This window comes from Ambystoma mexicanum, chromosome 9 (assembly GCF_040938575.1).
Source record: "Ambystoma mexicanum isolate Mex_15411 chromosome 9, UKY_AmexF1_1, whole genome shotgun sequence".
Lineage (NCBI taxonomy): Eukaryota > Metazoa > Chordata > Amphibia > Caudata > Ambystomatidae > Ambystoma > Ambystoma mexicanum.
Window position 1 is genome coordinate 1,225,975,398 of NC_090931.1, and position 27,317 is coordinate 1,226,002,714.

The 27,317-nt window shown below is 48.8% G+C and overlaps 1 protein-coding gene across 4 annotated transcripts in view; it reads right to left on the reverse strand.

Annotated features, from left to right (window-relative positions):
• Window positions 1-27,317, reverse strand: part of MGAT5 (alpha-1,6-mannosylglycoprotein 6-beta-N-acetylglucosaminyltransferase) — a 1,044,542-nt gene that overhangs the window by 233,970 nt on the left and 783,255 nt on the right. For all 4 annotated transcript variants that reach the window (XM_069616573.1, XM_069616570.1, XM_069616572.1 and 1 more), the window contains one exon: window positions 25,996-26,145. In XM_069616573.1, the coding sequence (XP_069472674.1) occupies window positions 25,996-26,145 (150 nt within the window). The remainder of the gene's footprint in view (window positions 1-25,995; window positions 26,146-27,317) is intronic.

A 27,317-nucleotide genomic window follows, 5' to 3' on the forward strand; every position in this document is an offset into this window, starting at 1 on the left:
TAGAGCAAAGTAATTTACTTTGTGAAACCAATGGGAGACCCTATGGTGATGTGATGCATTCCAACGAGTCTGTTCTGACCCAGAAGGGGTTTACCGGAGGTGTTGGGTTAGCTGCTAAATCCAAAATCAGTGACATATGAACTAGTTTAGAAAGTAGCAAACTAACTTTTGGCCTCAGCCAGGGGAAAAAAGCGTTACTCACACTTGCATGTGTCATATCACAATTGGACCTTTTATGCACAGTGCCGCAGTTCATACATTTCAAAAACAGTTTTACAAATAGTATCGTTTCAATCTCTAAATATTATTAGTTGTACGAGAAATCTCAACATATCATGGATGAGCAGCTTCATACACTGGTTGTAAGCATCTTGCCCAGATAAGATCTTATGTTAGGTAGAGAAAGTCAGGGGAAAACCATTACAATGTAAGGGCTTGAAAGACGTAATTGTAACTGCTATGCCCTCGTCTTTGAAAGACTCCTAAAGCACCATCAAAATATAGGCGGGCAAGGGATGAGGATCGGACACCGCAGACGAGAATAGCTGTAGGACCAAATGATCAACATTGGATTCTTCACCACCAAACAATTCAGACCATTAGGGGGTGGTTGAGGTTGGCCAGAGTTGGTTTTGCCTGACAACTAACTCTTTCAGTCTCATTGACCAATACAAAGCACCTACTTGCTAGGAGGAAGACTTATATCCAACAGCCCCTCCCCCCATCTCTACCTCTCCTTATGCCAAATGCACCTGACTTTACCCGCTTCAAACGGGGCAACATGGGGTTTATGGTCAGCCTCTTCTCTAACATCTATATGGACTTGAGTAGAGATAGAATGGGAGGGTCCGGAGCCCCTCTCCACGCGAATGAAGATTACACCCAATTGCACCTAAAGGTGTGAAAAGTGGGAGGCATTCAGGTGATCAGACACTTCCTGCAGGTAACACTGAGCATTGCATAGTTGACAATTTTCTTAAACTGAACACTTCCAAGACTAAGTTTGTTTCTTTAAATTGCCACCTCAAAGTTTCCATTGAGGCTTGGCTGTTTGATCACATCAATGATGGAGTTATGAGTAACCCCTTCCTGAGCTAGGTGCCTGGTTTTTGTTTTGATCCCCGTCTCAGAACTTTGAGCACTGGTGCAGACCCTGGTTATCACTAGGGACCACTCTGGTTATGCCATCTTGGTTGGTCTAATTACAACCACACTTTCTACCATGGAGGCAGCACCACATACCTCCTGTTTGGTAGTGAGGTAAAGTAGTTTAGGGAGCATTCTGCCAGAGGTGAAGTGGCTGCACCGGCCTGTCCAGTGCAGCTGTGGGTTTTGGGAACCAGCTGCCCCTCTGATTATCCACTATCCTGAACTACCTTCTGTTTTAGGAACCGTGAACAGCCTGGCTCCAACTAATTTTTCTTAACTGGCGGATCCATTTCTCTTTGCGATTCACGGATCTCCCCATTTTTGTCTTTTCATTGTCATGCGTGCACATTACGATGAACTGCATCCAGGGTTGTGCTTTATAATTACGTTATTTGTAAATAAATCAGTTCTACGACGCCGAGACGCACCAGGTGAAAAATGTAGATTAAACATAAAATGATGCTATGCCACCGGAAAGATGAGGGGTAGTTTCCTCATGAAGTAAATTAACAGACATACTGAAGTAACAGTATTCACGAAGGCTGACAAAAGTATTTTGGTATTTCCATTGGTTTGCGAAGTGATGCACCTTGGCTCTTTCCTTCAGAGTGGAGGTTGGGATGCAAGGTTTTAACCATGCATAGTGTTGTGCTTAAGTGCTGACTGATATCACAACTACAGAATTGGAATCTTTGGCCAGTTGTGATAACATAACTAGGACGATATATTATATGAAGAGTTAGTATCAGACCCACAATTAATTAGCAGGAGTCGGTGTGCTAGTCCAACTTGTTGTATAATTGCGTCATCTCGTTGTGAAATTACAACATTAAGCATGTACACCGTTCTAAAAAAGAAAACTAGTTTAGGTATACATATATGTCAGCTTTTGAGACTAATTGAGGGCCCCCGCAGAAAGACGTCACTGCAATGCCCAAGTCCTTTGAGAAACAGAAACATTCACGGGGTAATTCATAGATTTCAGCGCACGCGAGCAGCGCCGAGAGAGAGAGCGTGCGCCAGCGTGCGCCAGCCGTGTACGCTAAACAGCATTCTGGCGCACCGCATATTCATGGAATTACCAAGCCATTTTGAGCGCTGGCGCAGAAAACATCCCGCAGCGCCAGTTACGCCCCCAAGAACGCCCCTTGCGCAAGGAAAAACCATTGAAATCCCCAATGCAGCGTAAGAGCCACGCTAACTCTGGACCAGCTAACAGGGCTGCTACACTGCAATCGCGCGAGCGCGGAACGTGTATTTCTGGGGTGCGCGGGAAGTTTCACACGAGATAGGCCTTGGCCGAGCGGGGTACGTGTATTTCTGGGGTGCGCAGGAAGTTTCACACGCGATAGGCCTTGGGCGAGCGGGGTACATAGATTTCTGGGGTGCGCGGGAAGTATCACACGCGATAGGCCTTGGGCGAGCGGAGTACGTATATTCCTGGGGTGCGCGGGAAGTTTCACATGCGATTTCACTGGCCGAGCGGGGTACGTGTATTCCTGGGGTGCCCCAACGTGAATTGGCAGTGTGTGTCCTCCCAGGTGAGCCCTCACCACCCCCCCAGGGCCTGCAGGCAGCCCACACCACAGGCGAGTACCCTGCACCCCTGGCCATGCCCCGCAGGCAGCCCATCCACCCTGGCCATGCCCCCCCCAGCCAGCCCACATGTCACCATGCACAAGTGAGCACCGACACATGTCCCCCCTGCACCCCCACCCACCCAGCAGTGACGGGCACCTGCCAGCAGGCCCCGACTCATGTCCACCTGCACCCCCCCCAGCAGTGACAGGCACCTGCCAGCAGGCCCCGACTCATGTCCACCTGCACCCCCCCCAGCAGTGACAGGCACCTGCCAGCAAGCCCCGACACATGTACCCCTGCACCCCACCCACCCAGCAGTGACGGGCACCTGCCAGCAGGCCCCGACTCATGTCCCCCTGCACCCCCCCACCCAGCAGTGATGGGCACCTGCCAGCAGGCCCCGACTCATGTCCCCCCACAACATGTCATAAAGATGCACATTCATGGGCCTCATGTCTACCAAAATCCCACTGCACGCCTCCCCAGTCTTGAGACCCAATCAAGTTTCCCATCCACCCCACACTGAAAGGCCCATTACATGACACAAACCAAAAGTCAACTATGTACATCAACACATGTCTGTCACACACATACAACTGGGTGCCAGTGATTGTGTAAACCCACATTGTGACATGCAGTAAACCAATGAGCAAATACCACACATGGAAGTAATAAATCAAAATGTATTTTCCACAAAATAAAGGTAATGGAATGAAAACATGAAAAATATTTTAAACAAGAAAATAAATGCATGTCCAAAAATGAATAAAAGAAATGAAGTCTCTTTCCAAAGTAATCCAAAAGAAAGTTCGTCCAAACTCTCCATCCACCAAAGCAAATCCAAAGGAAACGTAAATTGAAAAATCCATTGATCCATGGTGATTTAAAAAAATGTTTTTAGAAATCCAAAGTTCAACTATGAACATTGATTCAATCCAGGGTCCATGAGCCCAACAAATTAAATGAAACCTATGAAAAAAATACCTAAGAAATAACTATTACAAAAGGGTGGGGTATTGTCCAAGCACCCCAAAATAAAGCAAAACGAAAATGAAACCTAACACTACAAACTATATACAATGGGGGCGGGCTAGTCCGACGGCTCACCTTTTGATATCCCAGGCCAGGGCATCATCGAACTCCTGGTCTATGTCCTGGAGGCGGGCCTCTTCCATGGCCCTGAGGTTTCGCAGGGACGATGACATGTTCAACTCCAACTCCCTGCGAATTTCCTCAAGGCACTCAGCCCGCCTCAGCGCCCTGCGCATGGAGTTCTCCAACCTGACCATTGTGAGCCGTGCCTCTTCCGCCCGCCCCCGCTCCGCATCTATGGCCTGGCCCAACTGCTGTCACACGGAAGACACTCCCAATCCAAGGTCCTCCTGCCCTCTGGCCGATGCCTGCCCCTCTGATGTTGATGGCCCCGAGCCATCATTGCTCCCACCTTGTGCCTGCTGCTGCTGTGCCTGTGCCCTGCCTGCATGTCCTCCTCCGGCTGGGGTGCAGTTGTTGTGGTGGCCACCCCTGCCGGACATCCGACTCCCGACTGTGGCAGGGATGTGTCCTCCACCAGCCTGGCCGCTGGGTCAGAGGCAGCTCCACAGGGTACACAGCTGATACATGGGTGGGAAGAATGCATGGAGGATGACTGGCGCATAGGGGGTTCAGGTGAGGAGGGGGTCGGAAGAAGGTCCAGCACTGGTGACCCGTCCTAGTAGGTCAACGCGGTCAAAGAGGCATCTGAGATGACGTGCAGTGTCTTCACGAAAACACTGCAGGTCAGCTCGCATGCCCCGTTAACGAAACACCATCCCAGCCAGGACAGGCTCAACCCGGTCTTGGATTGCCACGTCCGCAGGGAGAGGAAGGACAGTTGTGCGCTCATCCCCTCCCTGAAAACTGGTCTGGACGTAGGCATCCCTGCTGGTGCGGGATGATGCAGTCACAGGATCGGCGACAGGATTACACACAGGCACCTCCGCGGCCGCCTGTGCTGCCTCCTGCCCCTGGACTGCACCACTAGCACCAGTGGAATCCCCCCTCCAGACCTCGTGTGTGTCCCTTCCACGGCCTCCTCCTCCACCAAACCCCCCACCAACCTGGATGATTCTGTGCCATCTTCCTCCGTCGGACCCTGTGGGGTCTCAGCTGCCCCTTCTGTTGGCAAGGAGTCCACCTGCGACCTCCGCCTCTTGGACCTACCCTCGGCAGCTGTGGCCTGGGACGCGGCACCAGACTCCTCACTCCCCGACGAGATGACAACATGGGAGGGGAGCTGGGCCTTGCGTCTCCAGCTGGCGGTGCAATCCCTGCCGCTTTTCTCCACAGCACCCTCTCCGCCCTCTTTATCAGTTGACGCTGCAGACAGGGAGAGATAGAACACAGACATCAGGGCACTGTACAATGGACTGACACACACATGACAGTTGTACATGAGTGGCAGTGTCAAACTTCAGACATGGCATCACACTCCCCAACACACATGTCATTTCAACTCACACACATGAGCAAATCAACAGGAATGTTGCACCAGGCAGCACCATCCATACACAAACAACAGCATGAGCAGCCGAATGTGAACCTGACGTCACATGCAACACGGGGAGTGCAGAACACATGCACACACGCCACCAGACTTACATGCATTTGTACATCTCCACCACCTGTCGCAGTGATAACATCACCATCCATGTCACATCTGGCAATCAGCCTCCTACATGTCAGTGTCACATGCTTTCATGTTGCATCACAGTTGCACACTTGTCAAATACATGCACATGTACATAGTGCAGATACATGCAGCAGGAACCAGCATCCATGTGTGACACCACAACCATGCCACAGTACATACACATTTCTTTACATGTGTGCACCCACACATGCATTTGCCCAGCATGCTTACCAACACATACACCATTGATGCGTCTCACACATGAGGAATCACATGTGGCAGGTTCACGTCCCTGTACATACGCATCCATACATGGCCCTATAAAGACATATGTGCAACCTGCACACTACTGGCACACCACAACACGCACAGCGCCCAATCAGTACGCATGTACACTTACAGCTCGACTCCAGACGGGTCTGCCTCTCAAGGACCTGGACTTGGAGCGCCAGGCGTATACGTTCCAGGACCCTCATTTGGTTGTTGGTTAGGCGGACCCGGCACACCTTGGCATCCGCTGCCTTCAAGAGGCGCCGGGCCTCTTGTTGAGGGTCCTGGACCTTAAGTCCTCCCAGGGCTTCCGGACGTGTTGAATGTCGCGGACTGCCACCCCCTCCTCGTTGATGGCAGTCACAATGTCCATCCAGATCCTCTTCCGTTCTTCATTGTTGGCGCGCGAACTTCCAAAGAAGGCATCATACTGCCCCAGGACTTGCTCCACCAGGATACCAACTTCACTGGCACTGAAGCTGGTAGCCCTCTGCCTCTCTGGCTGGGGGCTGGCAGTGGTGCCAGATGGTGTTGTGTCCGACATGGCAACCCCAGAGGCAGGTGTGGGTGGGCAACTGGGTCCTGGGGCTGGGCTGTGGAGCGATGGTATCCCAGTCGGGAGTCTTCAGTTCCAGCAGGGACGGTCACAGAAACTGCACCCCTGCAGATGGCTGACGTGCAGGCACCAAATAGCAGGGCACGTGGGCAGCAGGCAGGCAGCAGATGGCAGGTGGGAGCGTGCTCGGGGCTCTGGGGGGTGGGAAAATGGCCTTCTGGGCAGGAGTGTGGTCTTCCGTGTGTTGTCGCGTGGCCAGCTTGATATGGAGTGATTTGGCATGTGAAAAAAGTGCACATCAGTGTGAAATTCGAGGCAAGGCCCTTAGCGCGTAAGCGCGTCTGTGACGTTACGCGTGCAAGCGTTTCCCACAACACGGGTGCATGTTTATTGTAAACGTGAAAAAACTGCACGTCCGGGTGTCACTGCATGTGATTGGAGGAAAGGCCCTTAGCGCGTAGGCGCCTAAGTGACGTCGCACGTGTGGGCTGGCTTAAAAGGTACGCGTAGGACACCATTTTCTTGTACGTGCTTTTTGTGGAGAGCGAGCGGGTGATTCTTGTACTTCTTGTCGGTTCACACGCGATTACTTCACAACGGTTCCAGTTCGTACTCCCTGTTTCCTCAGACAGCGTTCAATTCTTCTTTTGGCGGGGGTGTTGCCAACCCGCACACGCGCGTCTTTTTCATGTTCTTTTTCCAGGCAGACGGTGATTCGCACACGTATTTTCCAACTGTGGTTGCCCCCGTGTGTCGCGTACCCCTTCAGAGGTCATTGTAGGCTGTGTGTATCACGCGTACGCTTATTTTTGTGTTTCTGGGTGCCGCAGCATAGTGCGGGTTCATTTTTTCACACACGTGGTCTACCAGGGGTTGCGTGCATGTTTGATATTGTTTTCGGGGTGCTTGTGCGTTGCGTGACCCGTTATCTTCCCCCGGGGTCACAGACAGCCTTGCTAGAGCACTAGGGTACGAATACCATCTAGTACCCTACCCCTTTCACCCCAATTGCCCAGGACAATTGTTTACTGCAACTCCCATACGCACAACAACATCAGTGCCATGGTTGGGAGGTGACCAAGCAGTAAGGGAGGCAAAGGTGGCCGATCTCAAAAAGGTGGGCGCGGTAGGGGACGTGGCCAGGATGTGCAGGGTGGCCAAAGAGGGCAGTGTGTGGAGGACCAATTGGGGCCACCTATGCCCCCCCCCCAAATGGTTGTGGGAAATGTAGCTGACACCATCCCAGCTCAGCCCTTGTTAAAGCAGCTCATATTGTCAACTGAACCGGCACAGGATGACTCTCAGGCTGACTTCCGTGTCACCAAGTCTAAGCCACATGTGGCAGTGAAAGTTGCTGTCACCAGGCCACGTGGATCTGGGGCAGCAATGTCATCTGCTGCCCCAAGAAGCCAGGGTGAGGAGGCTGCAGGGGCAGCTGCAGCTCAATCCACCCCAGCTCCGAGTCTCCCAGCCGGGACAGTGTTGGTCCAAGTCCAACACACCAAGGTTGGTTCTGCCAGCATCACCCTGCAGCCAATGCCTGCAGTGAGATCTTTGGTCATTGTGCCTTTGGAAAATTCAAGTACCCAGTCCACCTGCGCTTCTGCCCCTACCAACCAGAGCGGCGTAAGCCACTCAGGATCTGCACCAGCTTCCAAGAAGAAGAAGGGTGCTCTTGCACTACAGGCTGAGACCCCAGACACAGCTGCACACTCCGGCACGTCAAGGAAGCCTAGCTTGAATGACGCCGAACTAGATGCACTTGTGGTCCATGTGTTGGCACATAGCCGTGAAATGGTGGTGACTGCAGGGTGCAAGACTACGCCTGCTCAACGTAGGGCCCACTGGCAGACCATCGCGGACCACATTAGTGCCCTTGGATTTGTGAAGCGCACAGCTGATGATTGCTATAAGCGGTGGAATTACCTGAAACGCAGAGCAAAGAACAAGCTGGCTTCCAATCATGCCTCTACTCTGGTGACTGGCGGTGGGTCTCCACCAGAGGACGACCAACTCACTGAATATGAGTCTGTCGCTGGAACCTTCGTCACAGAGGAACAGATCCGAGGCGTGGGAGACCTACCAGATCTTGAAGCATTGTCGGGTGAGTGCCCATGCATGTGTGTGCAATCCATGTGTATGTTGCTTGGGTGATGTGTTCTGATTGAGTGCCAGGTGAGGATGTATAGTCATGACTGGTATGGGTCACCCATGTGGTTCCTCCAAACCATTCCCCGGCCTTGGGTTTGGCTATGACCGTATCACTTCTGACCACAGTAGCCAATTTGCACCAGATTACTGCAGTTGCTCTTCAACTGTCATCTTGCAACAACATTGTTCAAAATGTTTTTCCTGTTCATTCAGCCTGATTGTTTCAATCCTTGCCATTTTCACGACACATTTTTCTGCCCTACTGCGACAAATGTGACATACTTCTGTCATAGATTACACCCCACAATGGCCCACATTTATTACCTTGTGATGGGAGTGATTTAACCATTCAGGCTGATTGAGTAATGGCCTGCACACAATCATTTTTGGGCCCTGTTTGTATGTTGAACATGACTGTTGTCTTCTGTCATGTTGAAGTGACCAACCATTGATATATCCATCTGCCTGCCATCACTGTATAATTAAACACTGGATCTGTTGCAGCGTGTGGCACATGCGTGTTTTGTCACACTATTTTACATGTTGTATTTCATGATGTCCATCGCACATGGATGGGTGACAGTACTTATTTCCTACTATATGGCTGTACTTGTCAAATGTACCATGGCTATGCTACGTGCCATCTGTGTGCTAGCATGTGTCATGTATGTGTATTGGACATGCCACTCACAGGCTAATGTGTGATGCCAGTGCTATCCAGCATGCAGCACATGTGTTGCTTTTCCATCTTGGAGTCCTCAGTGTCTGCTTCTTGCCTCCCCTTCCAACTAATTGACAGTGCATGCATGCCAGGGTCATAGTCATGTGGGACATGTGTAATGTATGTACTGGACCTCTGCCTCGTCAGGCCTGTGTGTGTGCTATGGTGCTCATGCCTGTTTCCATTTGTTATCTTTCATGTTTTTGCAGGTGATGAGGCACTTGATGCTGTTGAGAAGAAGGAGATGGTGCAGACCCAGGAGGAATCACAGCCACAACCGGGCACCACTGGAGGACGTGGGGTGGTGGTAGGTGAAAACCCATTTGTCCTACAAACCATGCTGTCCATGGTTGTCTCTGGGTACACCTCCGCAAACCTCTATGAATCAGGTGCTGAATCGGACAGTGAGACATCTGTGCCGTCGCAGGTGAGTGTTTCTGGCAGGGATGCTGTTCTGTCCAACCCACCTGCACCAGGGGTAGACCCCTCTATGGGGATTTCAGTGTCGGTAAGTCCGCCTTTGGCGGTTACGGATGCAGAGTCACACTCCACAATATTTGCTCCTGTTCCTGGGCCAGCGATCAAAGGAGGAATGCAGTCCTGCAGCCTCAGGCAGTGCCAGCACAGCAAGGTGCAGATCGCCTTGCCCCAATCAGGTGTGGTGCCTGCCAACGCGGTGGCCGTGCGCCACCAGGCAATACAGTGTGGGAGAACTCCATGTATAGTATGCAGCACAACAGGGAGCTTCATGTGAAATGATGGCTCAGGCAATGGATAGGGTGGCCACTTCCATTCTCCCCCCCTGAAAGGCAGGTGGAGCTCCAGCAGCAGGCAACAGACTCCATTTGCCACTCACATAGGGAGGACATGTTGGTGTCCAACAGGGACCGATGGGCTGGACTGGAGACTCTGCGCAAAGCCATATCTGTAGAGTCACAGGCCCACAGGGAAGCCCTGAGGTTAGAACACGGGTTCCTCAGAGATACTCTGGGGTGAACTTGAGGCTTCCCGGAATTTTAGGTCAGAACAGCAGCTGGAGCAGCTCACACATTCACTCTCAGCTGAGCTCCAGGCAACCCGTGCGGAGATCCGGGCATCACCCGAGGCCATGCAGGCAGAAATGCGGGCAACCCGTGAGATGCTGCATGGGGATCTCCGTAACATCATCCTGCAGAACCAAACCTTCCAGACCCGCATGCTTGCTGCCATGGAGGACCATACCAGGGCTTTGCGTGGGCTGTCTCCCATATCACGGCCACCTCCTGATGTAGCAGCAGAGGGTGAAGAGAGAGACAGCAGTTCTCCCACTGTAGCGTAGCCGTGCAGGCCATGAGCCCATGGAGGTACCCCCCACCCCCCTGGTCCACACATGGCATTTTTGATTTTTTTTCCTTTTATATTTTTTTTTTACAGTGTGTTGCTCCCATGGGCATCCACTGTGTATTCCAGCTGGGCACATGCAGGCTTGTTCTCTCTTTGGGTTAGATGCTTGGTTTCCTGACACACACACCCCTCCTGCTTCCATGGGCTTGCAAAGGGTGTGACCAAGTGACAGTAACTTACACAGTGACATTGGGCTCCCATGAGTTGTGTGGGCAGTCTGTAGTCAAAACTGTGTGTACATTCCTAGTGGGGATTGTTGTTGGATTCTACACTGCATGGTGTATTGATATGTGCTTGTGCATCCATGTCTTTCTCCTTATATACATGTAGGTTCTTCATGTCTTCAGAAGGCCGTCTCCTTTGCAGATGCAATTCATGTTGTATGCAGTACACAGACATTTGCCTGACAATAACACTCTGCAGTTGGAAGGGGTCGATATGCTGCCTTAGTCAAGTTGTGAGACTTGCACTACTTCAATTTGTTACTCTCATATATTGCCACGGTTTCATCCTGAACTGATACTTTGTGTTGCTGGTATTTGTTCATGTGTGCTGTTTCTTATTGATTGCTGAGCGCATATTGTCTATGGCCTGTTTACATTAGGGACAGTGCACTTTGTGACACTTGTGTCATGTGTTGCGCATTCATTTGGTTGCTTTCACATTGCATGCCATGGTGTGTTGGGTAGCTGGGATGGGGAGGGGTTGGGTGACATGCCACTGTTTTGATGTGGTATTTTGCAAGGGGGTAGTCATTCCTGCTGCATGAATGTGTGTCTTTTTGTGACACAGCATTGGGTGTTTTTAAGTAGGTAGGGATGCACACAATGTAACACTTCTAGGTGAACAATCGCAGGCTGGTATGGTTGTGACAGTTGACTGTCCCTTTTGTCATCATCATTGATTGTCAGCTGGCATGTGCCAGGCCTGTGTGCCCTCCGCAGGGGTGCAATTTTAGGTGAAGTAATTTGCCACAAGCTGGGTACGGGCTGCCTCACCACGTGCCCTTTCACCTCCCATGCGCAGCGGCCGTGCATGTGGTTGGGGATGTGAGGCCACCATCATGTCCACCGGCACTTCCCGCCGGGTTGCAATGTTGTGCAGGACACATGCTGCCACTATGATCCTGCACACTACTGGGGGCGCATATAGCAGCTGCCCACCAGAGTGGTCAAGGGAGCGAAAGCGTGACTTGAGCACTCCGAATGTGCGCTTCACTATGCCCCGGGTTGCAATATGGGCTGTGTTGTAGCTTACCTCGGGTGGTGTGGTGGGGTTCCAAATTGGCGTCATCATGTAGGTGCTCAGAGGGTAGGCACTGTCCCCTGGGGAGGTGATAATGGTTGTCATTAGTTGGGTTTTCCCATTTCTCAGTGTCTGACATGCATGCACAGAGGCATTTATACTCACCAATTAGCCATGTGTCGCCATGCCAGCCAGCTTCCAGGTTTAGGGGTGACATTCTGAATATGAAACTATCATGGCTCTACACTGGATAGTTGGCAAATACTGAGGTGAGGATTCCTTGGCATCACACAACCTGCACGTTTATGGAATGCCAGTGCTTGCGGTTCCGATAGATATGCTCAGTGGCCCTGGGTGGATGTAGAGCCACATGGGTGCAATCAATGGCACCTAGGACTTTGGGGAAGTGTGCCACCCCGTAAAATTGCTGGCCAACAGCCTGCCTTTCTGCAGGTGTTCTGTGCATGCCTGTGGACTGAGGGGCGTGCAGTCATGATGGCCAACACCTGGTGTAGGCAGCGTGACTGCGTGGCCTGTGACACCCCCCCCCCACTATGGCACTTGTCCGCTGAAATGAACCAGTAGCCAAGAAGTGCAGTACATTGAGCACCTTTTCCAAGGGGCTCAGTGCTTGCGAGCACAGGGAGGGTGATGCGAGGTCATCCTCCCACTCCCTCACCAGGTCTAGGATTATGTGTGGTGGAAACCTGTACCTCCCATACACCTGGTCATCAGGCATCCCAAAAAGGCTGGTCCTGGGTAAAAAAAATGCGGGGCCTGGCTATCCTCCTCCTCCGGCGGTGTCCCACGACCACTGCTATGGCTACGAGGAATGGTATATTCATCGTAGCGTCTGTGGTTTGTTGTTTGCGCGCACTTTGATGCTGCATGGGGCCGCTTACGCCTGCTTCCTGCTGGCGTACGTGTTTCCGGATTAGCACGTCTTTTTTGGCGCATGCCTTTCCCTTGTTCGATTCCATGAATACGTGTTGTTGGCGCGTGTGTGGGCATTGTGAGCATTTACCTCCAGTGCTTCCCCCGGTAACGCCCATATTTTCACGCAATGTTCCACATTCCGTGTGTTACGCCCCGTGTTATGCCCACTTTTGTTGTGTGCGCTGCGCTATGTGCGCTTTCCCTTGTGCATAGCGCACGCCGTTTAATGACGTGTGCGCTACCCACGATTTTGGCGCACATCCCACGATTTACACGCGCACTGATTTCCATGAATCGATGTGCGTGGCTTTGGCACGCGTGCGCTGCGATTTTCACGCTTGCGCTCCCCTTTTCGGCGCACATTTATTCCATGAATCGGCCTGTAAACTATTCCACAAGGTTCAAAACAAGAGTTAAAAATCCAAAACTCAGAAACAACTTTGCTGCTCTAAACAATGTCTGGAGGAAAGAGGATTCACGAGGTGCGTTGAAATAAATTTCAGTCAGGAGGCCTAGCTAAATTAAATATGTGCCAATACTTACATTGTGTCACAAAGGTGGGGGAGAGCGATGTGAATCGCAGGCTCGCTTTTGGTCAACTTTACAGCTTAAATCACTTAAAGGATTCTGGCGGGATTTCCTATACAGCTCGGCATTCCCAGAGCAACGACAAACTGTCAGGTTAGACACGTGACTACGTTTACATTTAACAACCAGAGTAAAACCTTTGCTGTCCTTTGACCTCTATGGCAAAATTCTACAAACTTATTTTAGGAGGGGGTCTACGACGATGAGGTGCGTCACTTCCCGATTTCTGAATCCGACAACTTTCTCTTAAGTGTAAATGCCAGCCATACTTCACACCAGCACCACTGTACGCATGCTGTTCCAAAAGAGTTGGTGACAAAACAACAGCTTTCTTTAATACAAGACAAATGGGGGGTTGGTATGTAACAACGCGTTACAGTAGCTTAGCGAGCAAAGCGGCAAAATGGGTTAAAAAAAATCGAGTGTTTTCAATTATCTGCTGTGCCGTGCACCTACTTCCGTGAAGCAGCAACATTTATCGCAGTAGGAGCGTCAACATGACGTGCTCTGCACAGAACAGTATTAGGCACGCGCAGTTTGGCAGAAACAAGATTATAGAGACCACGGTGAGAAGGGGTGGGAACAGGTAATTTGGCAGCACAGTGTCAAAAATGGCTTTTCTTACAAACTTGACTTACGCCACATGTATTTATTAATTTGATGCACAGACAGATCCTTGAGGTCATTTTACATGTCCCCCAAATTTCACTTAAGGGGACCATGGCCGACTGAACTTGCCTGTTAAGGGTCCTGTTCCGTGCAACCCATGTCTTTTTACATTGCCACTGCGTTTTGTAACAGTAAATCAGCCTTAACACTTCACGTTGCTGATCTGTATTTGAGAAAATGTAAATGGGTCTGCAGATAAGGCGATAAAAGGCAGCATTTAGAATGGATTCCAATTAAGGTGGTAATTCATGGATTATTTGCGCCGAAAAAAAATGTGATTTGTGCGCCATTCTGCCCGCAAATCCCTGTTTAACAAATGGGGATTTGCGGGCAGAATGGCGCACAAATCCAGTTTTTTTTCGGCGCAAATATTCCATGTATTACCCCGTATATCTGCGTGCTTTACCAGGTGCAAAATTCAGGCGGATTCCAGAGGAATCTTTAGGTTTTCCACTAGCATGAGCATACATGCTGTCGGAAAACCATGGTGAACTTCGACGGGAGAGCAAGAGATAGCACGGAAACCTATTCTGTTCCAAGACCTCACTGCCTTCAAGTTGCTTGAAAGTGCTCCGGATCGTTAAAAAGAAGCATAAAAAGCATACCCGCTGATATTACGCTTCATTTGAATGATCCAGGTGTTTAGAAATTGACCGCCAAAGCGGTCAACAGCTATGGCAAGGATTAGAACTCAGGTTACCAGGTTGCAGGGTAAGCAATGGAGCCGTTACATCAGATCTCCTCCTACACACACACCCCCCAAATGTATGCCATACTTAATAAGTGGTCCTAGGAAGCTGCACCAATTCAAGAGGAAGCATGGCACGATGGGCAACTTTGGCCTGCGGCAAATACGATTTAGTGACCTATGGTGAACAGGTCCAAGTGCACAATACATTGGCCCCAAATCCCCCAGCATGTACATGCATTACCAACCTTTCACCCTTCCACACATTATTTAAAAAGTATAATGTACATATATTCTACTTGTAAATATGGTTGGAATTGACATCACTTTCCTTTTATAATCTGAGGACTGGTTCCAACATATTCTTCAGTTATTTTGGGGTTTCTAAGAGAACCTCCTCCCATGATGCAAATGTAGTAAAATGACTTGACCAGGATATCATCAGTTGGTGAAATGGGAAAGCCGGCATTTGAGCCCAGGTTGCTACATCCCATCTCATCCCATTCCATCCGATCCCATTTTGGTGTGAAACAAATTTAAAGAGGTGTGGAAGCTAGATAATCCAATGGTTGAGCAGAGTCAGCAGGTCTTGCTTGGCTCTAAGAGCCAGACATGAGACGGCATGGCAAACCACCCACAAAAAGACCATGGGCGTAGGACATGGGGAGGGGTACAGGAGGGACAAATCCCCCCACAATTTTAAGTGGGGGGATACAATGGCATTTAAACCCCCCTTGTTTCCCCCAGTTTGTGTCGCTCTGCAGCCTGTGCAGTGATGCGTGCAACAAACTTCAGACAGCTGCAGCGGGTAAACAAGGTCCTTCCTTCCTTCCATCCTCCCTCCATCCCCCCTCCCTTACTTCCTTCCTTCCCTTTCCTTCTGTTTCCTTCCTTCCCTTTCCTTCTGTTTCCTTCCTTCCCTTTCCTTCTGTTTCCTTCCTTCCCTTTCCTTCTGTCCCTTCCCTTCCTTCCTTCCTTCCTTCCTTCCTTCCTTCCTTCCTTCCTTTTTTCCTTCCCTTTCCCCTTCCTCCCTTCCTTCCTTCAATCCTTCCCCTTCCTTCAATTTCCTTCCTTCATTCCTTCCTTCTCCTTCCTTTTCCTCCCTTTCCTCCTTGCTTCCTTCTCCTTCCCTTTTTCTTTCCTTTTCCTTCCTTCCCTTTTCCTTCCTTCCTTGCCTCCTCTTCCTTTTCCTTTCTTTCCTCCTCATGTCAGCTGCACATTAAAAGAATAAGGCACACGTTAAACAGCCATTGGGACTTCTTTTCGTTCACCATGCCCAAAAATCCCCAAACCTCTATCGGCTGCTAATGACGGTGACGAGAGTGGTATTTGCATCGTTCTCACCCAAAGAGAAACTCAACGGCGGCAGAAAGGCGATGACCAACATCCCCTTCATTTTTCCCCGCTCTCCTCATGGGCATTGGGTGCCCTGATGCCCCTCGTTGAGGTGTCCTCTGGCCTCCCCTCCTTTAGAGAAGATGGCAGTGGTTGTCAAGTAGAACCCTGAATATCTTCTCTGGCACAGCTGTGGACGGGATGAGTCTCGAGCTCCAAAATGGGAGTTGGAACAGGCCCATGCCCCGGTGGGTTCTGCCCGGGGCCAGGGTTTGGATGAACCCTTCCTGCCTTTGCTTGCCTGTCCCCCCCTCCCTGCCCCCTGCAGGACATGCCCTGGGACCCCTAGAACACTGAATGCTGAAGGCTGGCTGGACTGTCACGCAAGCTTGGCTGTGAACCACTGCCAGGCCTCGCATTCGGGCTGGGAGAGGAGAGTTTATGGGAGGAAGACATTCACCCACCAACAATGCAATGTCCTCTGATTAGGAGCAACCCTAGGCAAAATGATGTCCCATTGCATGAGTCCTGATGTTCTGTTCTATATACTAGAAAGTCCCCTCCGCCCCACTTTACTTAGGGCACTGCGCACAGTGTAGTCATGGTTTTTCAATCTGCTACTGGCTAGCGACGAAGCAAAATGTGATTGCTTACATTCTGACACATGCAAACGTCATGGCATGACTGATCATGTACAGGGCCGTCATGAAGTGGATGCCAGACGGCAAACTGCCCCAGGCCCCACAGGGCACAGGGGCCTTGCACTCTCCAGTAGATGCCTTCCTACCGCTCTGACTGAAGTCACATACGTGTGCTCCCTTGCACATGTGTGTTTTGCACCACACACCTTATGGGGAGGAAGTAGGGTGATTGCTGACTACAAAAGGGGTGTTCCCATTGTGACCCCTCCTCTTCATTCAGGACACTGAACTTGTGCAAGCCATAAGTCTATTGGACAGAATACACAGATGTTCCAACCTGGCAGAGGCCCCTCACCTGGCAGTGCCCCCCCCAGACCCGGCAGAGACCCCCCTCACCTGGCTGTCACATCCAAAGATGTGATCGAACTTTTTTTTAAAAGACTTGCACAAGTCATGGAGATGTATTGTGCGTTGATGAGTCGATGGCAACTAAGTTGAAAGAAATTCATTGAGCGTGTGTGCACTGCAGGCCACTGCATTGCACCCCGTGTGTCCACTCACTACAGCGTGTAGTGCACTATTTATACTCAAATCTGTGTAAGCGAGAAATACATCGTGAACTTTCATCGAAAAGCTTTCTGTTCAAGTTGCACAGTTCAAACCCATTAAGCAGACGTCGCACAGCACACCAACAAACCTGGGCTACCACAACAAACATCAACACAATGCTGTGTGTTTTCAAATTTTTTTAAGATGTAACTCTGCTAAAAGGGGCCATTCTTCTGGCAGGTTTAGGACTAGATGGAGCAGCACACACCACAATGAAAGACCAGCATCAGCCAGAGTTTTACATTGACCATTCTCCTCTCGATTTTGCTGTTTACTGTTTCCACTGGCAATTTATTTGCCTGCACATAAAGGAAAATCTATCACACTAGGACAAGGCCTAACATCGTGCTCTGTCATTCCATCGGTGTATGATGTTTCTAAAGTGTGTCAATAGATCAGCTCAGTTAATGGCCATAAACGGAAATGCTGAGTCATGCCTCAGAGTAAGGAGTTTGTGTATGGTATCCTTGCCAGAAGTTGTTGCCTCTTATTGTGCGATATGTTAAATAGTAAAATGCGTCTCTTTGATACTGCTTTGAAGCTTTCAAACTTTGTATGTATTGAAACCAGGAGTGTTTCCTGATTGGGGATCACCTACGATTATGAAGTCTTAGATACTGCCAGTCCTTAACACATCCAGCCCATCTCAACTCATCAGAAGCCAAGCACGCACAGAGTCTATATTCCAATCAGAATGTACACAGGTTCTGGTTCTTTTATCTAATTGCAGCAATGTCAGGCGAACAGTCACTGAGAATGCTGCTGCGCGAGTGCGGCTTTTTAAGTATCAACAGGAGACCTTGTTTGCTTCACTCCCATGGTTGAGGATTCCAATAAGGATTTGGAGACCTTAAATATGTATTTTAAAGCTTAAACATTGGTGCCTCCAGTGGAGCTTGTAGAGCTGTCCGCACCCTAGTATGTGAGCACGCAGTAGTAGGTGAGTGCAGAGTTACTGTGAGATGCAACTGAGACCAATAAACAAGTTGCTTGTTCAGGTATTTACAGCAAGATGGGCACTTCAGGGAAGGAATCCTGGCCTCTTAAACTGTTTCATGAATTGAGAAACTTGAGGGGCATACCCTTGTTTCATTTCATGAATCATGATAACAGGAAAAGACAGTGGCTGTGGCTGAGGGGAGGTGTGTGCATTACCTTTAGTTGTAAATCAATTTAGGCCCATTGGAGGCAGATTTGTTCCCGCGACCACTAATACATGTTGAAAGCAACCTGTCCTTTTCAAACGTCTCCTACAGTTTCTTTTGTGCAATGTTCGCTCGCGCTTTTTAAAGTCCATACAAGAATTCAAATCGTTTTACTGTCGTCACCAGATGTAAGTAACTTACTGTTCTTGGTAACACAAGGGGATCTGTGCAAGTCACATTTGGCTGGGTGGCTACTCCCGCCGTGGCAGATGTGGTAGCTGAGACAGTCCCTCCAGTCCTGTGGCTGCAGAGACTGCTCAGAGGAGCGCAGCAGACAGAGCCTGCCCCCCTCATGGCGCAAAATTGTCTGGTTTCCCCCCTAGCTTGCGCCCCAGTGAAGGGAGTCTGAGAGCAGGTGTTTTCGGGGCAGACATAAAAGATCTATCGATCATGAGTGGGATAGAATTGGTGCTTTATTCCTGAGGTTGCCCAAATAAATGCTGTTATGTTATAATAACCCATGCTGTTTAAACACCCTGAAACTATTGTGTTTGTAGTGTTAAAAAAATGGTGAATACGACTATAACATTGAAAAAAGTAAACGTAGTGTTAAGAGGGACGACAGAATTGAAGGATTTTGTACTCAACTGCTTGCTCTGCTTTTTCTTAATTTTCTTCTGTTTTCTTTCTTCTTTTCTCTTGTTTTATACAGTGATGATATAAGTGATTTAATATCTACTGCTATTTTAATTTTGTGAAAAGTCTAGTTCTTATACTAAAATACAATAAATAAATAAATAAATAAATAAAACAAAGTACCAAGGTGTCCCCTGACCCCCCAGATTGTATGGGTCTCCTACGCCCCTGAAAAAGACACAAACTTGGCATCCGGCCTCTACAACTGAAGACTCACACCTGCATCCCAACCAGTATACACTATAAAAATGGTTAGTATAATTATTACTGGAGTAGCGCAACACATTATAAATGCAGAGGAGTTCGATTTTCCCTACAGCGTACACAGAACAAAATCGCTGTTGGAAAATTATATTTTTGATAGTTACAGAAAATAAGGCACAGTAACTTAAGGTGATTTGCTCAGGATTACAAACTGTGACGCATGGAAGATGGGATTTGAGCCCAGGTTTCCTGGCTCCAAGTCTAAAATGTAGGCAGCAAAGAAGACTTCATCTTCCCCTATTGCATCTTCAGTTTTACAACAACAAAACGCTTTCTGCAAAGTTGCCAATGAAGGACTGAGCTAGAACATTTTTCAATAAATCTGACTTGCACAATGTTCCATAAATCTTTCTTTCAAAGCACTAAGTCACATGACAAAACAATCTGACAAAATACAACAGAAATATTAATATAAACACATGTTCAAAAAGTAAGTAGGCATTACTTTGCCTGAACAAAGGAGTGGGATGAGCCAGCCTCACAATCGGTTGCAATGGAATGAAGGTTAGGCAATCTCTGCAACAGTCACTCACAGTCTGAAGAGCAACCTTTCTAGATTAGTACCTCCTCATTTAAGCTATTTTCCTTGCCCATCACCCTTTGGTGTCCTTCCCTTGTACCTCATCCTCAATGCTTCTCCACCTCCTTTCACTTACAATGAACTTTCAGAACTGTTTCCCTTTTGCTCCATCCCTTTACACTTCACTCAGCCCTCTACCCCTGTACTCACCCCTTGTCCTTCGCTATATTACTCAGTCACCAGCTCCTTGCTACTCATCCCCTTCATTTACCCATCACACCAAGTGCAATGCTTGCTCCTCACACCTACGTTGACCTGGCTCGCATATAGTTGGTACACCACCATCATTTGTCAGTCAGCCTCTGCCAGGTCGTTTGGGTTGAGCCGAGATTTGTAGCACTGCGATCTGCACTTGGACAGAGCTAAATACGCCAAGGGAACTTGGCTTTCATTGTGCTTCCAAACTGCACTTTTTTGGAAAGTCAACTGTGTACTTCAATTCATGTAGGCAGAGGAGACCGCGAGGAATGTGCACTGTGGTGATGAAGAGGGAGGAATTGTAATTGCAATGGGTTATTTATAACGTGTTTAATACCCAGAGGTTACTAAGCGCGGACCCGGGGATCGAACCTGTGTTGCTCTGCATCATCTTGCATCGTCTTGCTTCCAAGACGAGCGTGTTCCCCCCTGAGCTATCCTGCCGAGACTAATGGTAAGCCAATGGGCCTCATTCCGAGTACGGCGCTAACCAATGGCGCTATTAACGCCTTGGTTGACACGTACCCGGACCGGCAGCGCCTTTATGGATGGCGGAATCACCGCCCCATTCCAAGGTTGGCGGGGCGGTAATTCCCCATTCACCAAGGCTCTTCCCCATTCCCAAATGAGCCCCCGTAGGGCTCAATGGGAATGGGGAAGATGCAAATAACGGTGACCGTTCATTACGGTCACCGTTATTGGCTTGGAGGCCCCTTTGCGCCCTCGACTTTAACACCTGCTCAAAGCAGGCGTTAAGGGCGAGGAGGGAACTCGGAGTATGGCGGTAAGGGATTACCCCCACCGGTCTCGTTACCGGTGGCCGCTATCCCTTACCGCCATACTCGGAATGAGGGCCAATGTATTCATTTGTGATTACAAGGAAGATACAGTGTCTGAGCTCATATTATAATAATTGTAATTATGGTTTGGTCAGTGTGACTGTGATTATGCGTCAACGCATGTGTGAGATTCTGTGTGTCCATGTGACTGTGTATCTATATTTATCAATATGGTGTTGATTTGTGTGTGTTGTTCACATAAGAGTGTTCTGGATAGGACAATGAAAAAAAACTCACTTTGTAGTCATTATACGTCTGTCTGCATGTATGCATGCCAAATGTGTCGCGACTCGCTCCCTTCGCTCCCGTTCCCACCATTTGGGGGCATGATTTGGGGTTTATTCCCTACTGGACTTTTCCTCCGAACTTTATGCTACAGTGCTGTGATGATTTGGGAGCGCTAAATCCCTATTTTCCAAGCTACTTCCCTTCCGGATCCATTCCAGGTTTTTGGCAGCCAGCATGCTTCTTTAACCAAATGACTATGCTTCCCAGAATGCCTGGCCCACTGCTCCACCTCCACCCTTGCAACACAAGGTTGGGTGGAGGATAGGTAACAGCTGTGGCGGCAGGTGCAGCAATCAGCACACCCGAGGCGTGTGCTCGTTAAGCAGCTTTAAAAGCCTCAGTCTTACTTCAGTCCAGCGCTGGTCATCGTTTGCAGTGTTCCTGTTTTTGACTAGTCCCTGGTTCCTGGTTCCTTGCCTTTGTACCTACTTCCTTGTTCCTGTTTTCTTGTTTTCTCCGCCCTGAATTTCGGATTCATGCGCTAATTGATTTCTGCTCCCTTGATTCCTTTTTTGTCTTCCTCTGTTTGCAGGCAGCATTTCTCAGTGCTTTCCCCTTTTAGATGCAGCCCAGTTTGTCTGTGTTCTATATTTCTTTGACTCTGTCCTTTGCTGCTGTTACCCGTTTGCCTTAGCCTTCCTCTTAGTTTAGTTTCCTGTCTTTCCCTTGGAGGGGTAGGGAGAAGCTTGCATAGGTTATTTCGTTTTTCCCTGCTCCTGATCCTTACTTTCTAGAGGATCCATTCCATGTTTTCCACTGCACTTCTGCATTTATTTTCCCTTTGATTATTAGGTGTGGTGTGCAGTAGTAGCTAGCTCCTGTGTGAATGCTTATGTTTTCCTCACTATTTTGTAAACACTATTCCAACTTAGGTATTTAGTTTTCCTTCCATTGCTGTTCTAGCCTTTCGGGGTCCCAGTTTCATTCAACAGGATTCGTGGGCTAGCTGACATTCAAGAGGTTTTTCTCGTCCTCGTGAGTACAGTTCTTAAGTTCCCTTATGTAATACCTTCAAGAGTGTTAGTACACAGATCCTGTCATTGCTTGCCCTCCACGTGGGTTTAGCGCTGTCAGTACCTGTAACAGCAATTGGGGGTAAGGCGCTTGCCGACTTTCCTCACGGTCAGGTGCTTACCCCACATCCCTTTTCATATATTGGTTTTGATGTCACACTCTATTTGCACTCCTGGGTTCTAGCATACCTGAGTCGTTGTTCCTGGGTGCACATTTCCCTTGCCATATTCGCTGCCTTTGTACTCGCCTGACTAATCCTGATAAAATGTGCCAGAAAGTCAGCGCTGCAAACAATGGAACAGCAATTACTATAACTACCATATAGGAGCATCCATGGGTGCGATTCTGCTCCTATTAAAGCCTTCTCACAACAAACTCACTAGTGATCAAGAAAATCACAACATAAGGGAATCCTTCTTACAAAGTCAAACGGAGGTCAAACAGTTATAAGATCAGGACCCTTCCTCGACAACAAGGTGTCACGATAATCTCTTAACAGAACAGCGGTGTATGGGACACAGTGATCCCAACCTTACCATTAACGGTCCCAGATTCTGTCATTCAACTGCACCCTCCTCTACGTGTGGGTGATGCAATCACGCACCTGCTGCCTACGCTCTTCTCCCACTAACTTACTCACTCAGTGGGGAGGTCCGCGTGTGGGGCCACGCGCATTTGCAACATGGATAAGATCGACGCGACCGCCTCACCCTCATCTACACAAAAGGCAAGCAGGCCTCACAGCACTCTTTAAGGAATGTTTCTAATTGTTTCTTTGCTGCCATGTCACGGAGATGAACAGCCCTGCCAGCTTGGGGGGGAACTGCACCCTCGTCTCCTTTACCAGATTGCCCCTGGGAGCAAGTCGCTTGCCCAGCCATCCTTTTGCTTTGCATTCGGACACTTATTTTTGTTTTTCCCCCCATCATAAAGGCAGGACTACACATTTTGTTACACGTATGTCACTCTAGTGTAGAAATGCAATTAACATGACTTCATTGGGTTTTTGCAAGCAATATCGAGCAATATTTTACCAGTATGGGTTCTGTTCAGTCTGATGGAGAGATACAAGGTGCCACGTGCCACGTGCGGCAGTGCACTGTGGCCCGGAGCGCTGCTCCCAATGCAGGCAGCGGTCACTGCAGCACCTCACGCAATTCGCATCATTATCAGCAAGTACCAGAGGTCTTGACACATGATTCTAAAGCAAGTTTTAGTTTAAAATGTTGCTACATGGGATGGCCTGTAGCGTGCCATGGATGGACAGTACCACTTCGCAAATCAAGGCATATAGAGAGGAAAAAAAAGTTGATGGCACTCGTACAATCAAACCCTATGGCTTTATCCATAACTGCGTACAGAGGAAGTCAAATCATTGCTTTTCATGGGGATTTGTGAAAACTTGCCTCCAAGTTCCTCTCTAGATGAAACCTCCTGAAAAGGAGGTGCTACCCTTTGGCGCGCTTGGTGATTTCATGGCAGCGATGCTTACCAGACCATTTTGGATTACAGGGTTTCAGGGTCCATGCAAAGCAAGGCATGAAAAGTACCTTGAAAATGATGCAGCGTGAGCACGAGAGCTAGGGGAAGACACACAGAGCAGGGCAACATGTGGCCTTTAGGTCAAGCTAAAGCAGGAGCCTTGCTGCTTGAACATGAAGGACCTCCTTGGCGCTGGACACGATATGGGAAGCAATGAAAAGGAAAGAGTTGTCTTAAAGTTTTGAAGTGGAAACATTATTTCTACTATGGTTTTCACTTGGGCTGTCGGGATTAGGATTGCATTGAGTGCGCCACCAGGTTTTCCACTGTGTTGGTGGCGACATGAACGTAGCCTTACTCAGGAGGCAAGATGAGGCACAGGCATAGAATATCCAGGAATCAGAATATGAACTCTTGTTAGGGCTGACCCTATCCACTTCTGCAAGACACGTACCCAGGTTTTTGGTGTCACAGTGGGTGAATTGAGCAAATTATACAACGGGTTGGGTGTGGTCTACTGTCCACTTGAGGTGGGGGTTCAGGGAGGCCCGAGGGGTGCGGTGATGGTTCGATAGGAAATATGATCGAGTGGAGTCTCGAGTCATACCACAAGAAAACGGTTAAGGGTGGGAACAGAACGTAGGTAAGGTGACTGGTATCTGCCTGAAAAGAAAGCAGTGATTCACTTCAGGGCATGGCTGGGCTCCTCCATACAGTGAACCTGGTCAAGCAAGAGTGGTCCACAATGATGACAGTAGAAGAAAGTTTATGGAGAATATATATGGGGCCCTACATCCAAGTAAGGCTGCACCTATATATATATATATATATATATCTGGGCAGGTTCAGATCTGGAAACCCACCTGAGCCATCTTTTATGTGATTCAACCAAATGTAGCAGTTGGAGGGAGGCTGCCGAGTCCGTGTGCCCATGAGACATCCACTAGATTTTGCTTTACGGCTATTAAGGAGTCTGGTAGGTCCAAGGACGGCTAGGCAAGCAATTCACCATCAGGTCAGGCGGTTCTTAGATTCAAAGAAGGCACTTATGGGGGATGAAGCAGGAGTGTCAGCTGGAGGGAACAAGAGAATATTCTTGAGAAAGACAGCGGGCATGGGTCAGCGCAGGCTCACTAGTGCCAACATGCCTTCCTGCATGGTGCCATTAATTCTTTCAATTCAAAAGCGTAGAGTAGGGAAAGGTATCTAGGATAACATTAGGAAAAAAGGGGAGGGATTGGGGACTGCGGCACAGTGAGGGGTGATGAGAGATTTGTAAATGTGGCTTTAATGCAATTTTCTAGGCCTGATGATGTCAAATGGAAACAGATTTAGGGGGAGACCCAAATGCTAGGCAAGGTGTGCGGAGGTTAGTGCATTCTGAGGGGCTTGCAACACATAGAAGGGTGACATTGGTCACTGGCTGGCCAATTTACCAGCATTGGAGATGAGCTACAGCCATGTTAGTCCAGGGCATTGAATCTTCCTTAAGAACAGCTACACTGCAAGATGACCTGCCTTGCAGCCTCTTCTTCCTTTTATCATGATCACAATGTCCCAGAATGCACAGAAACGTACCCGACTGGACAGGTTCCCCCACCAGTCTTGTTCCAACTTGATAGCCTTGGTGGTATAACTGGATAAACGTAATAGGAGAACATGACAGGGGTTTGTGCAGGAAAATCCGGGACAATATAATGCGCCGAACATCATTTTCAAAGTGTTAACAAATGGACAACTATGCAGCTATTGTTGTTCTAACGACTTTGAATACTAGGCTTGTTCCTTGCACAAGGGATCAATTGGAATGCAATATATATTTACAGATTATACAAAAATGATATTTCTATGTGTACCTATTTGCAAAAGGACCAATTTTGGGATTGCGCGTAAGTCAACTAAGCATACTAAATGGTCAGACTTCGATGGAGTAGCCACAAAACAGTGTAATGTTTAGAAACATAACATTTTCCAGGAAGCACTCATTTGGAAGGACAATTATCTTTAAATGCAGCGTGCACGTCACTATTTAGCAGGTGCCCAATACATTCATAACATGTGTTAACGGATCAATACCAGTTTTGCTTCTAGACTAAATCATGTCATCTCTGTGATGCTACAAATAAATGGTCATGCTGGGAAAGGCACCCACCCACGGTCACCCGCCCACCCACGGTCAGGCTGGCAGGGCCCCCACCCACAGTCATGCTGCACCCACAGTCATGCTGGGAGGGCCCCCACCCTAAAGTTTAGAGTCAGTGAGAACATCAGTCATTACACTTGGAACAGCACTTACTTTGGTTTCTCGCAGTAAAAACTGCAGATCCCGCCCGCTCAGAATCCCGTGGTTTTGCACGTAGCCGGGGATGTGGGTCGTGCTACTTCCGTGGACTGTGCCGTGGATCTCCATGTACGTGTGGATGATATCCAAATAGCTCTTTTTATCCTACAGGCACAAGGTATCAAGTGGAGAGGAAAGCAGAGTTAAATAAGGTGAATACTGAAGCAGCGATGAATGTGCACTGGTCAGATGCACTAAACTATATTCATTCATGGAAAGAAACATCACTGATCATACACTGGCGTTCTGAGTGCTGGAGGAATTGTGGGCACACCAGGATCAGGAAGCAGTTATCAAAGGTGGTATTATCACAAGTATCCTGGTAATTGCACTGAGTTACTCCTATGACAAAACTTGAACTGAAAGCTCAAATTAGCTTGCATATTCTTAAAACGCATGAATGCATTAAGTTTCAAAGACATGAAGGCACACCCTTAAATGGAAAGTCTGAAAAGCCCCTGTCGCGCCAACATATGTCGGGCAATTGTCTGGTATAGTCATGAAAGGCAAGACTCAGCATCAAGGGCCTGTGGTGCAGCCACTGCACGCCATATGCAGCCTTTGATGTTCGAGTATTGTCATGTAATGCCTGTACATCATTTTGTGCCAGGCAAAGCCATCAAGTTGGGTCGGTTTGTATTTGGGCTTAGACATATTTATCTTTTTAATGCACTTGATTGTCGTTCTCCCAATACCTTGCTGGGTGCTTGCAGGTCAAGCATGATATTTTCCGGCCTTCAAAGCTGCATGCGCTCCCCTATCCTTTCTGCCCCCTAATGGGCTCTTCTGACTGTCCTGCAGGTGGAGCAGGTTGATGGTGACCATGGAAGATGGCTCCACCCCCCTCTGATGAGACTGTGTCCAGCACCCTCGGATTTAAGGCAAAGGGTGCCCGGGCAGACTTCTCTGGCCAAGCGGTCTCATAGCGGTGGGGTGTGTCCTCCTTTTAGCTTCCTACCAACTTCAAAGTGAATTCCTGCCTCTTGTATTTACAGAGCGAGTAGAGGTTCCCATACCCTTGCCCCTCCCTTTTCCTCTCAGCAATAAATAGAATGGGGTCTAAGTGAGCGGAGTGAGGTAGGTGTCCCCAATCCTTGTCACAATAGTATCCCTTTAGGAGCCTCTATTCAATGGAAATAGGGAGAAGAGGGGACAAGGGGTGTGACAAATAGCAAAGATTTGTCTTGCAAAGCCTGGTTTGATTTCTCCTGGTGCCGTCTATGAGCTCCTACTCTACGGCCATGGGGACAACCGTGGTAGCAGATGAACAAGCAGAT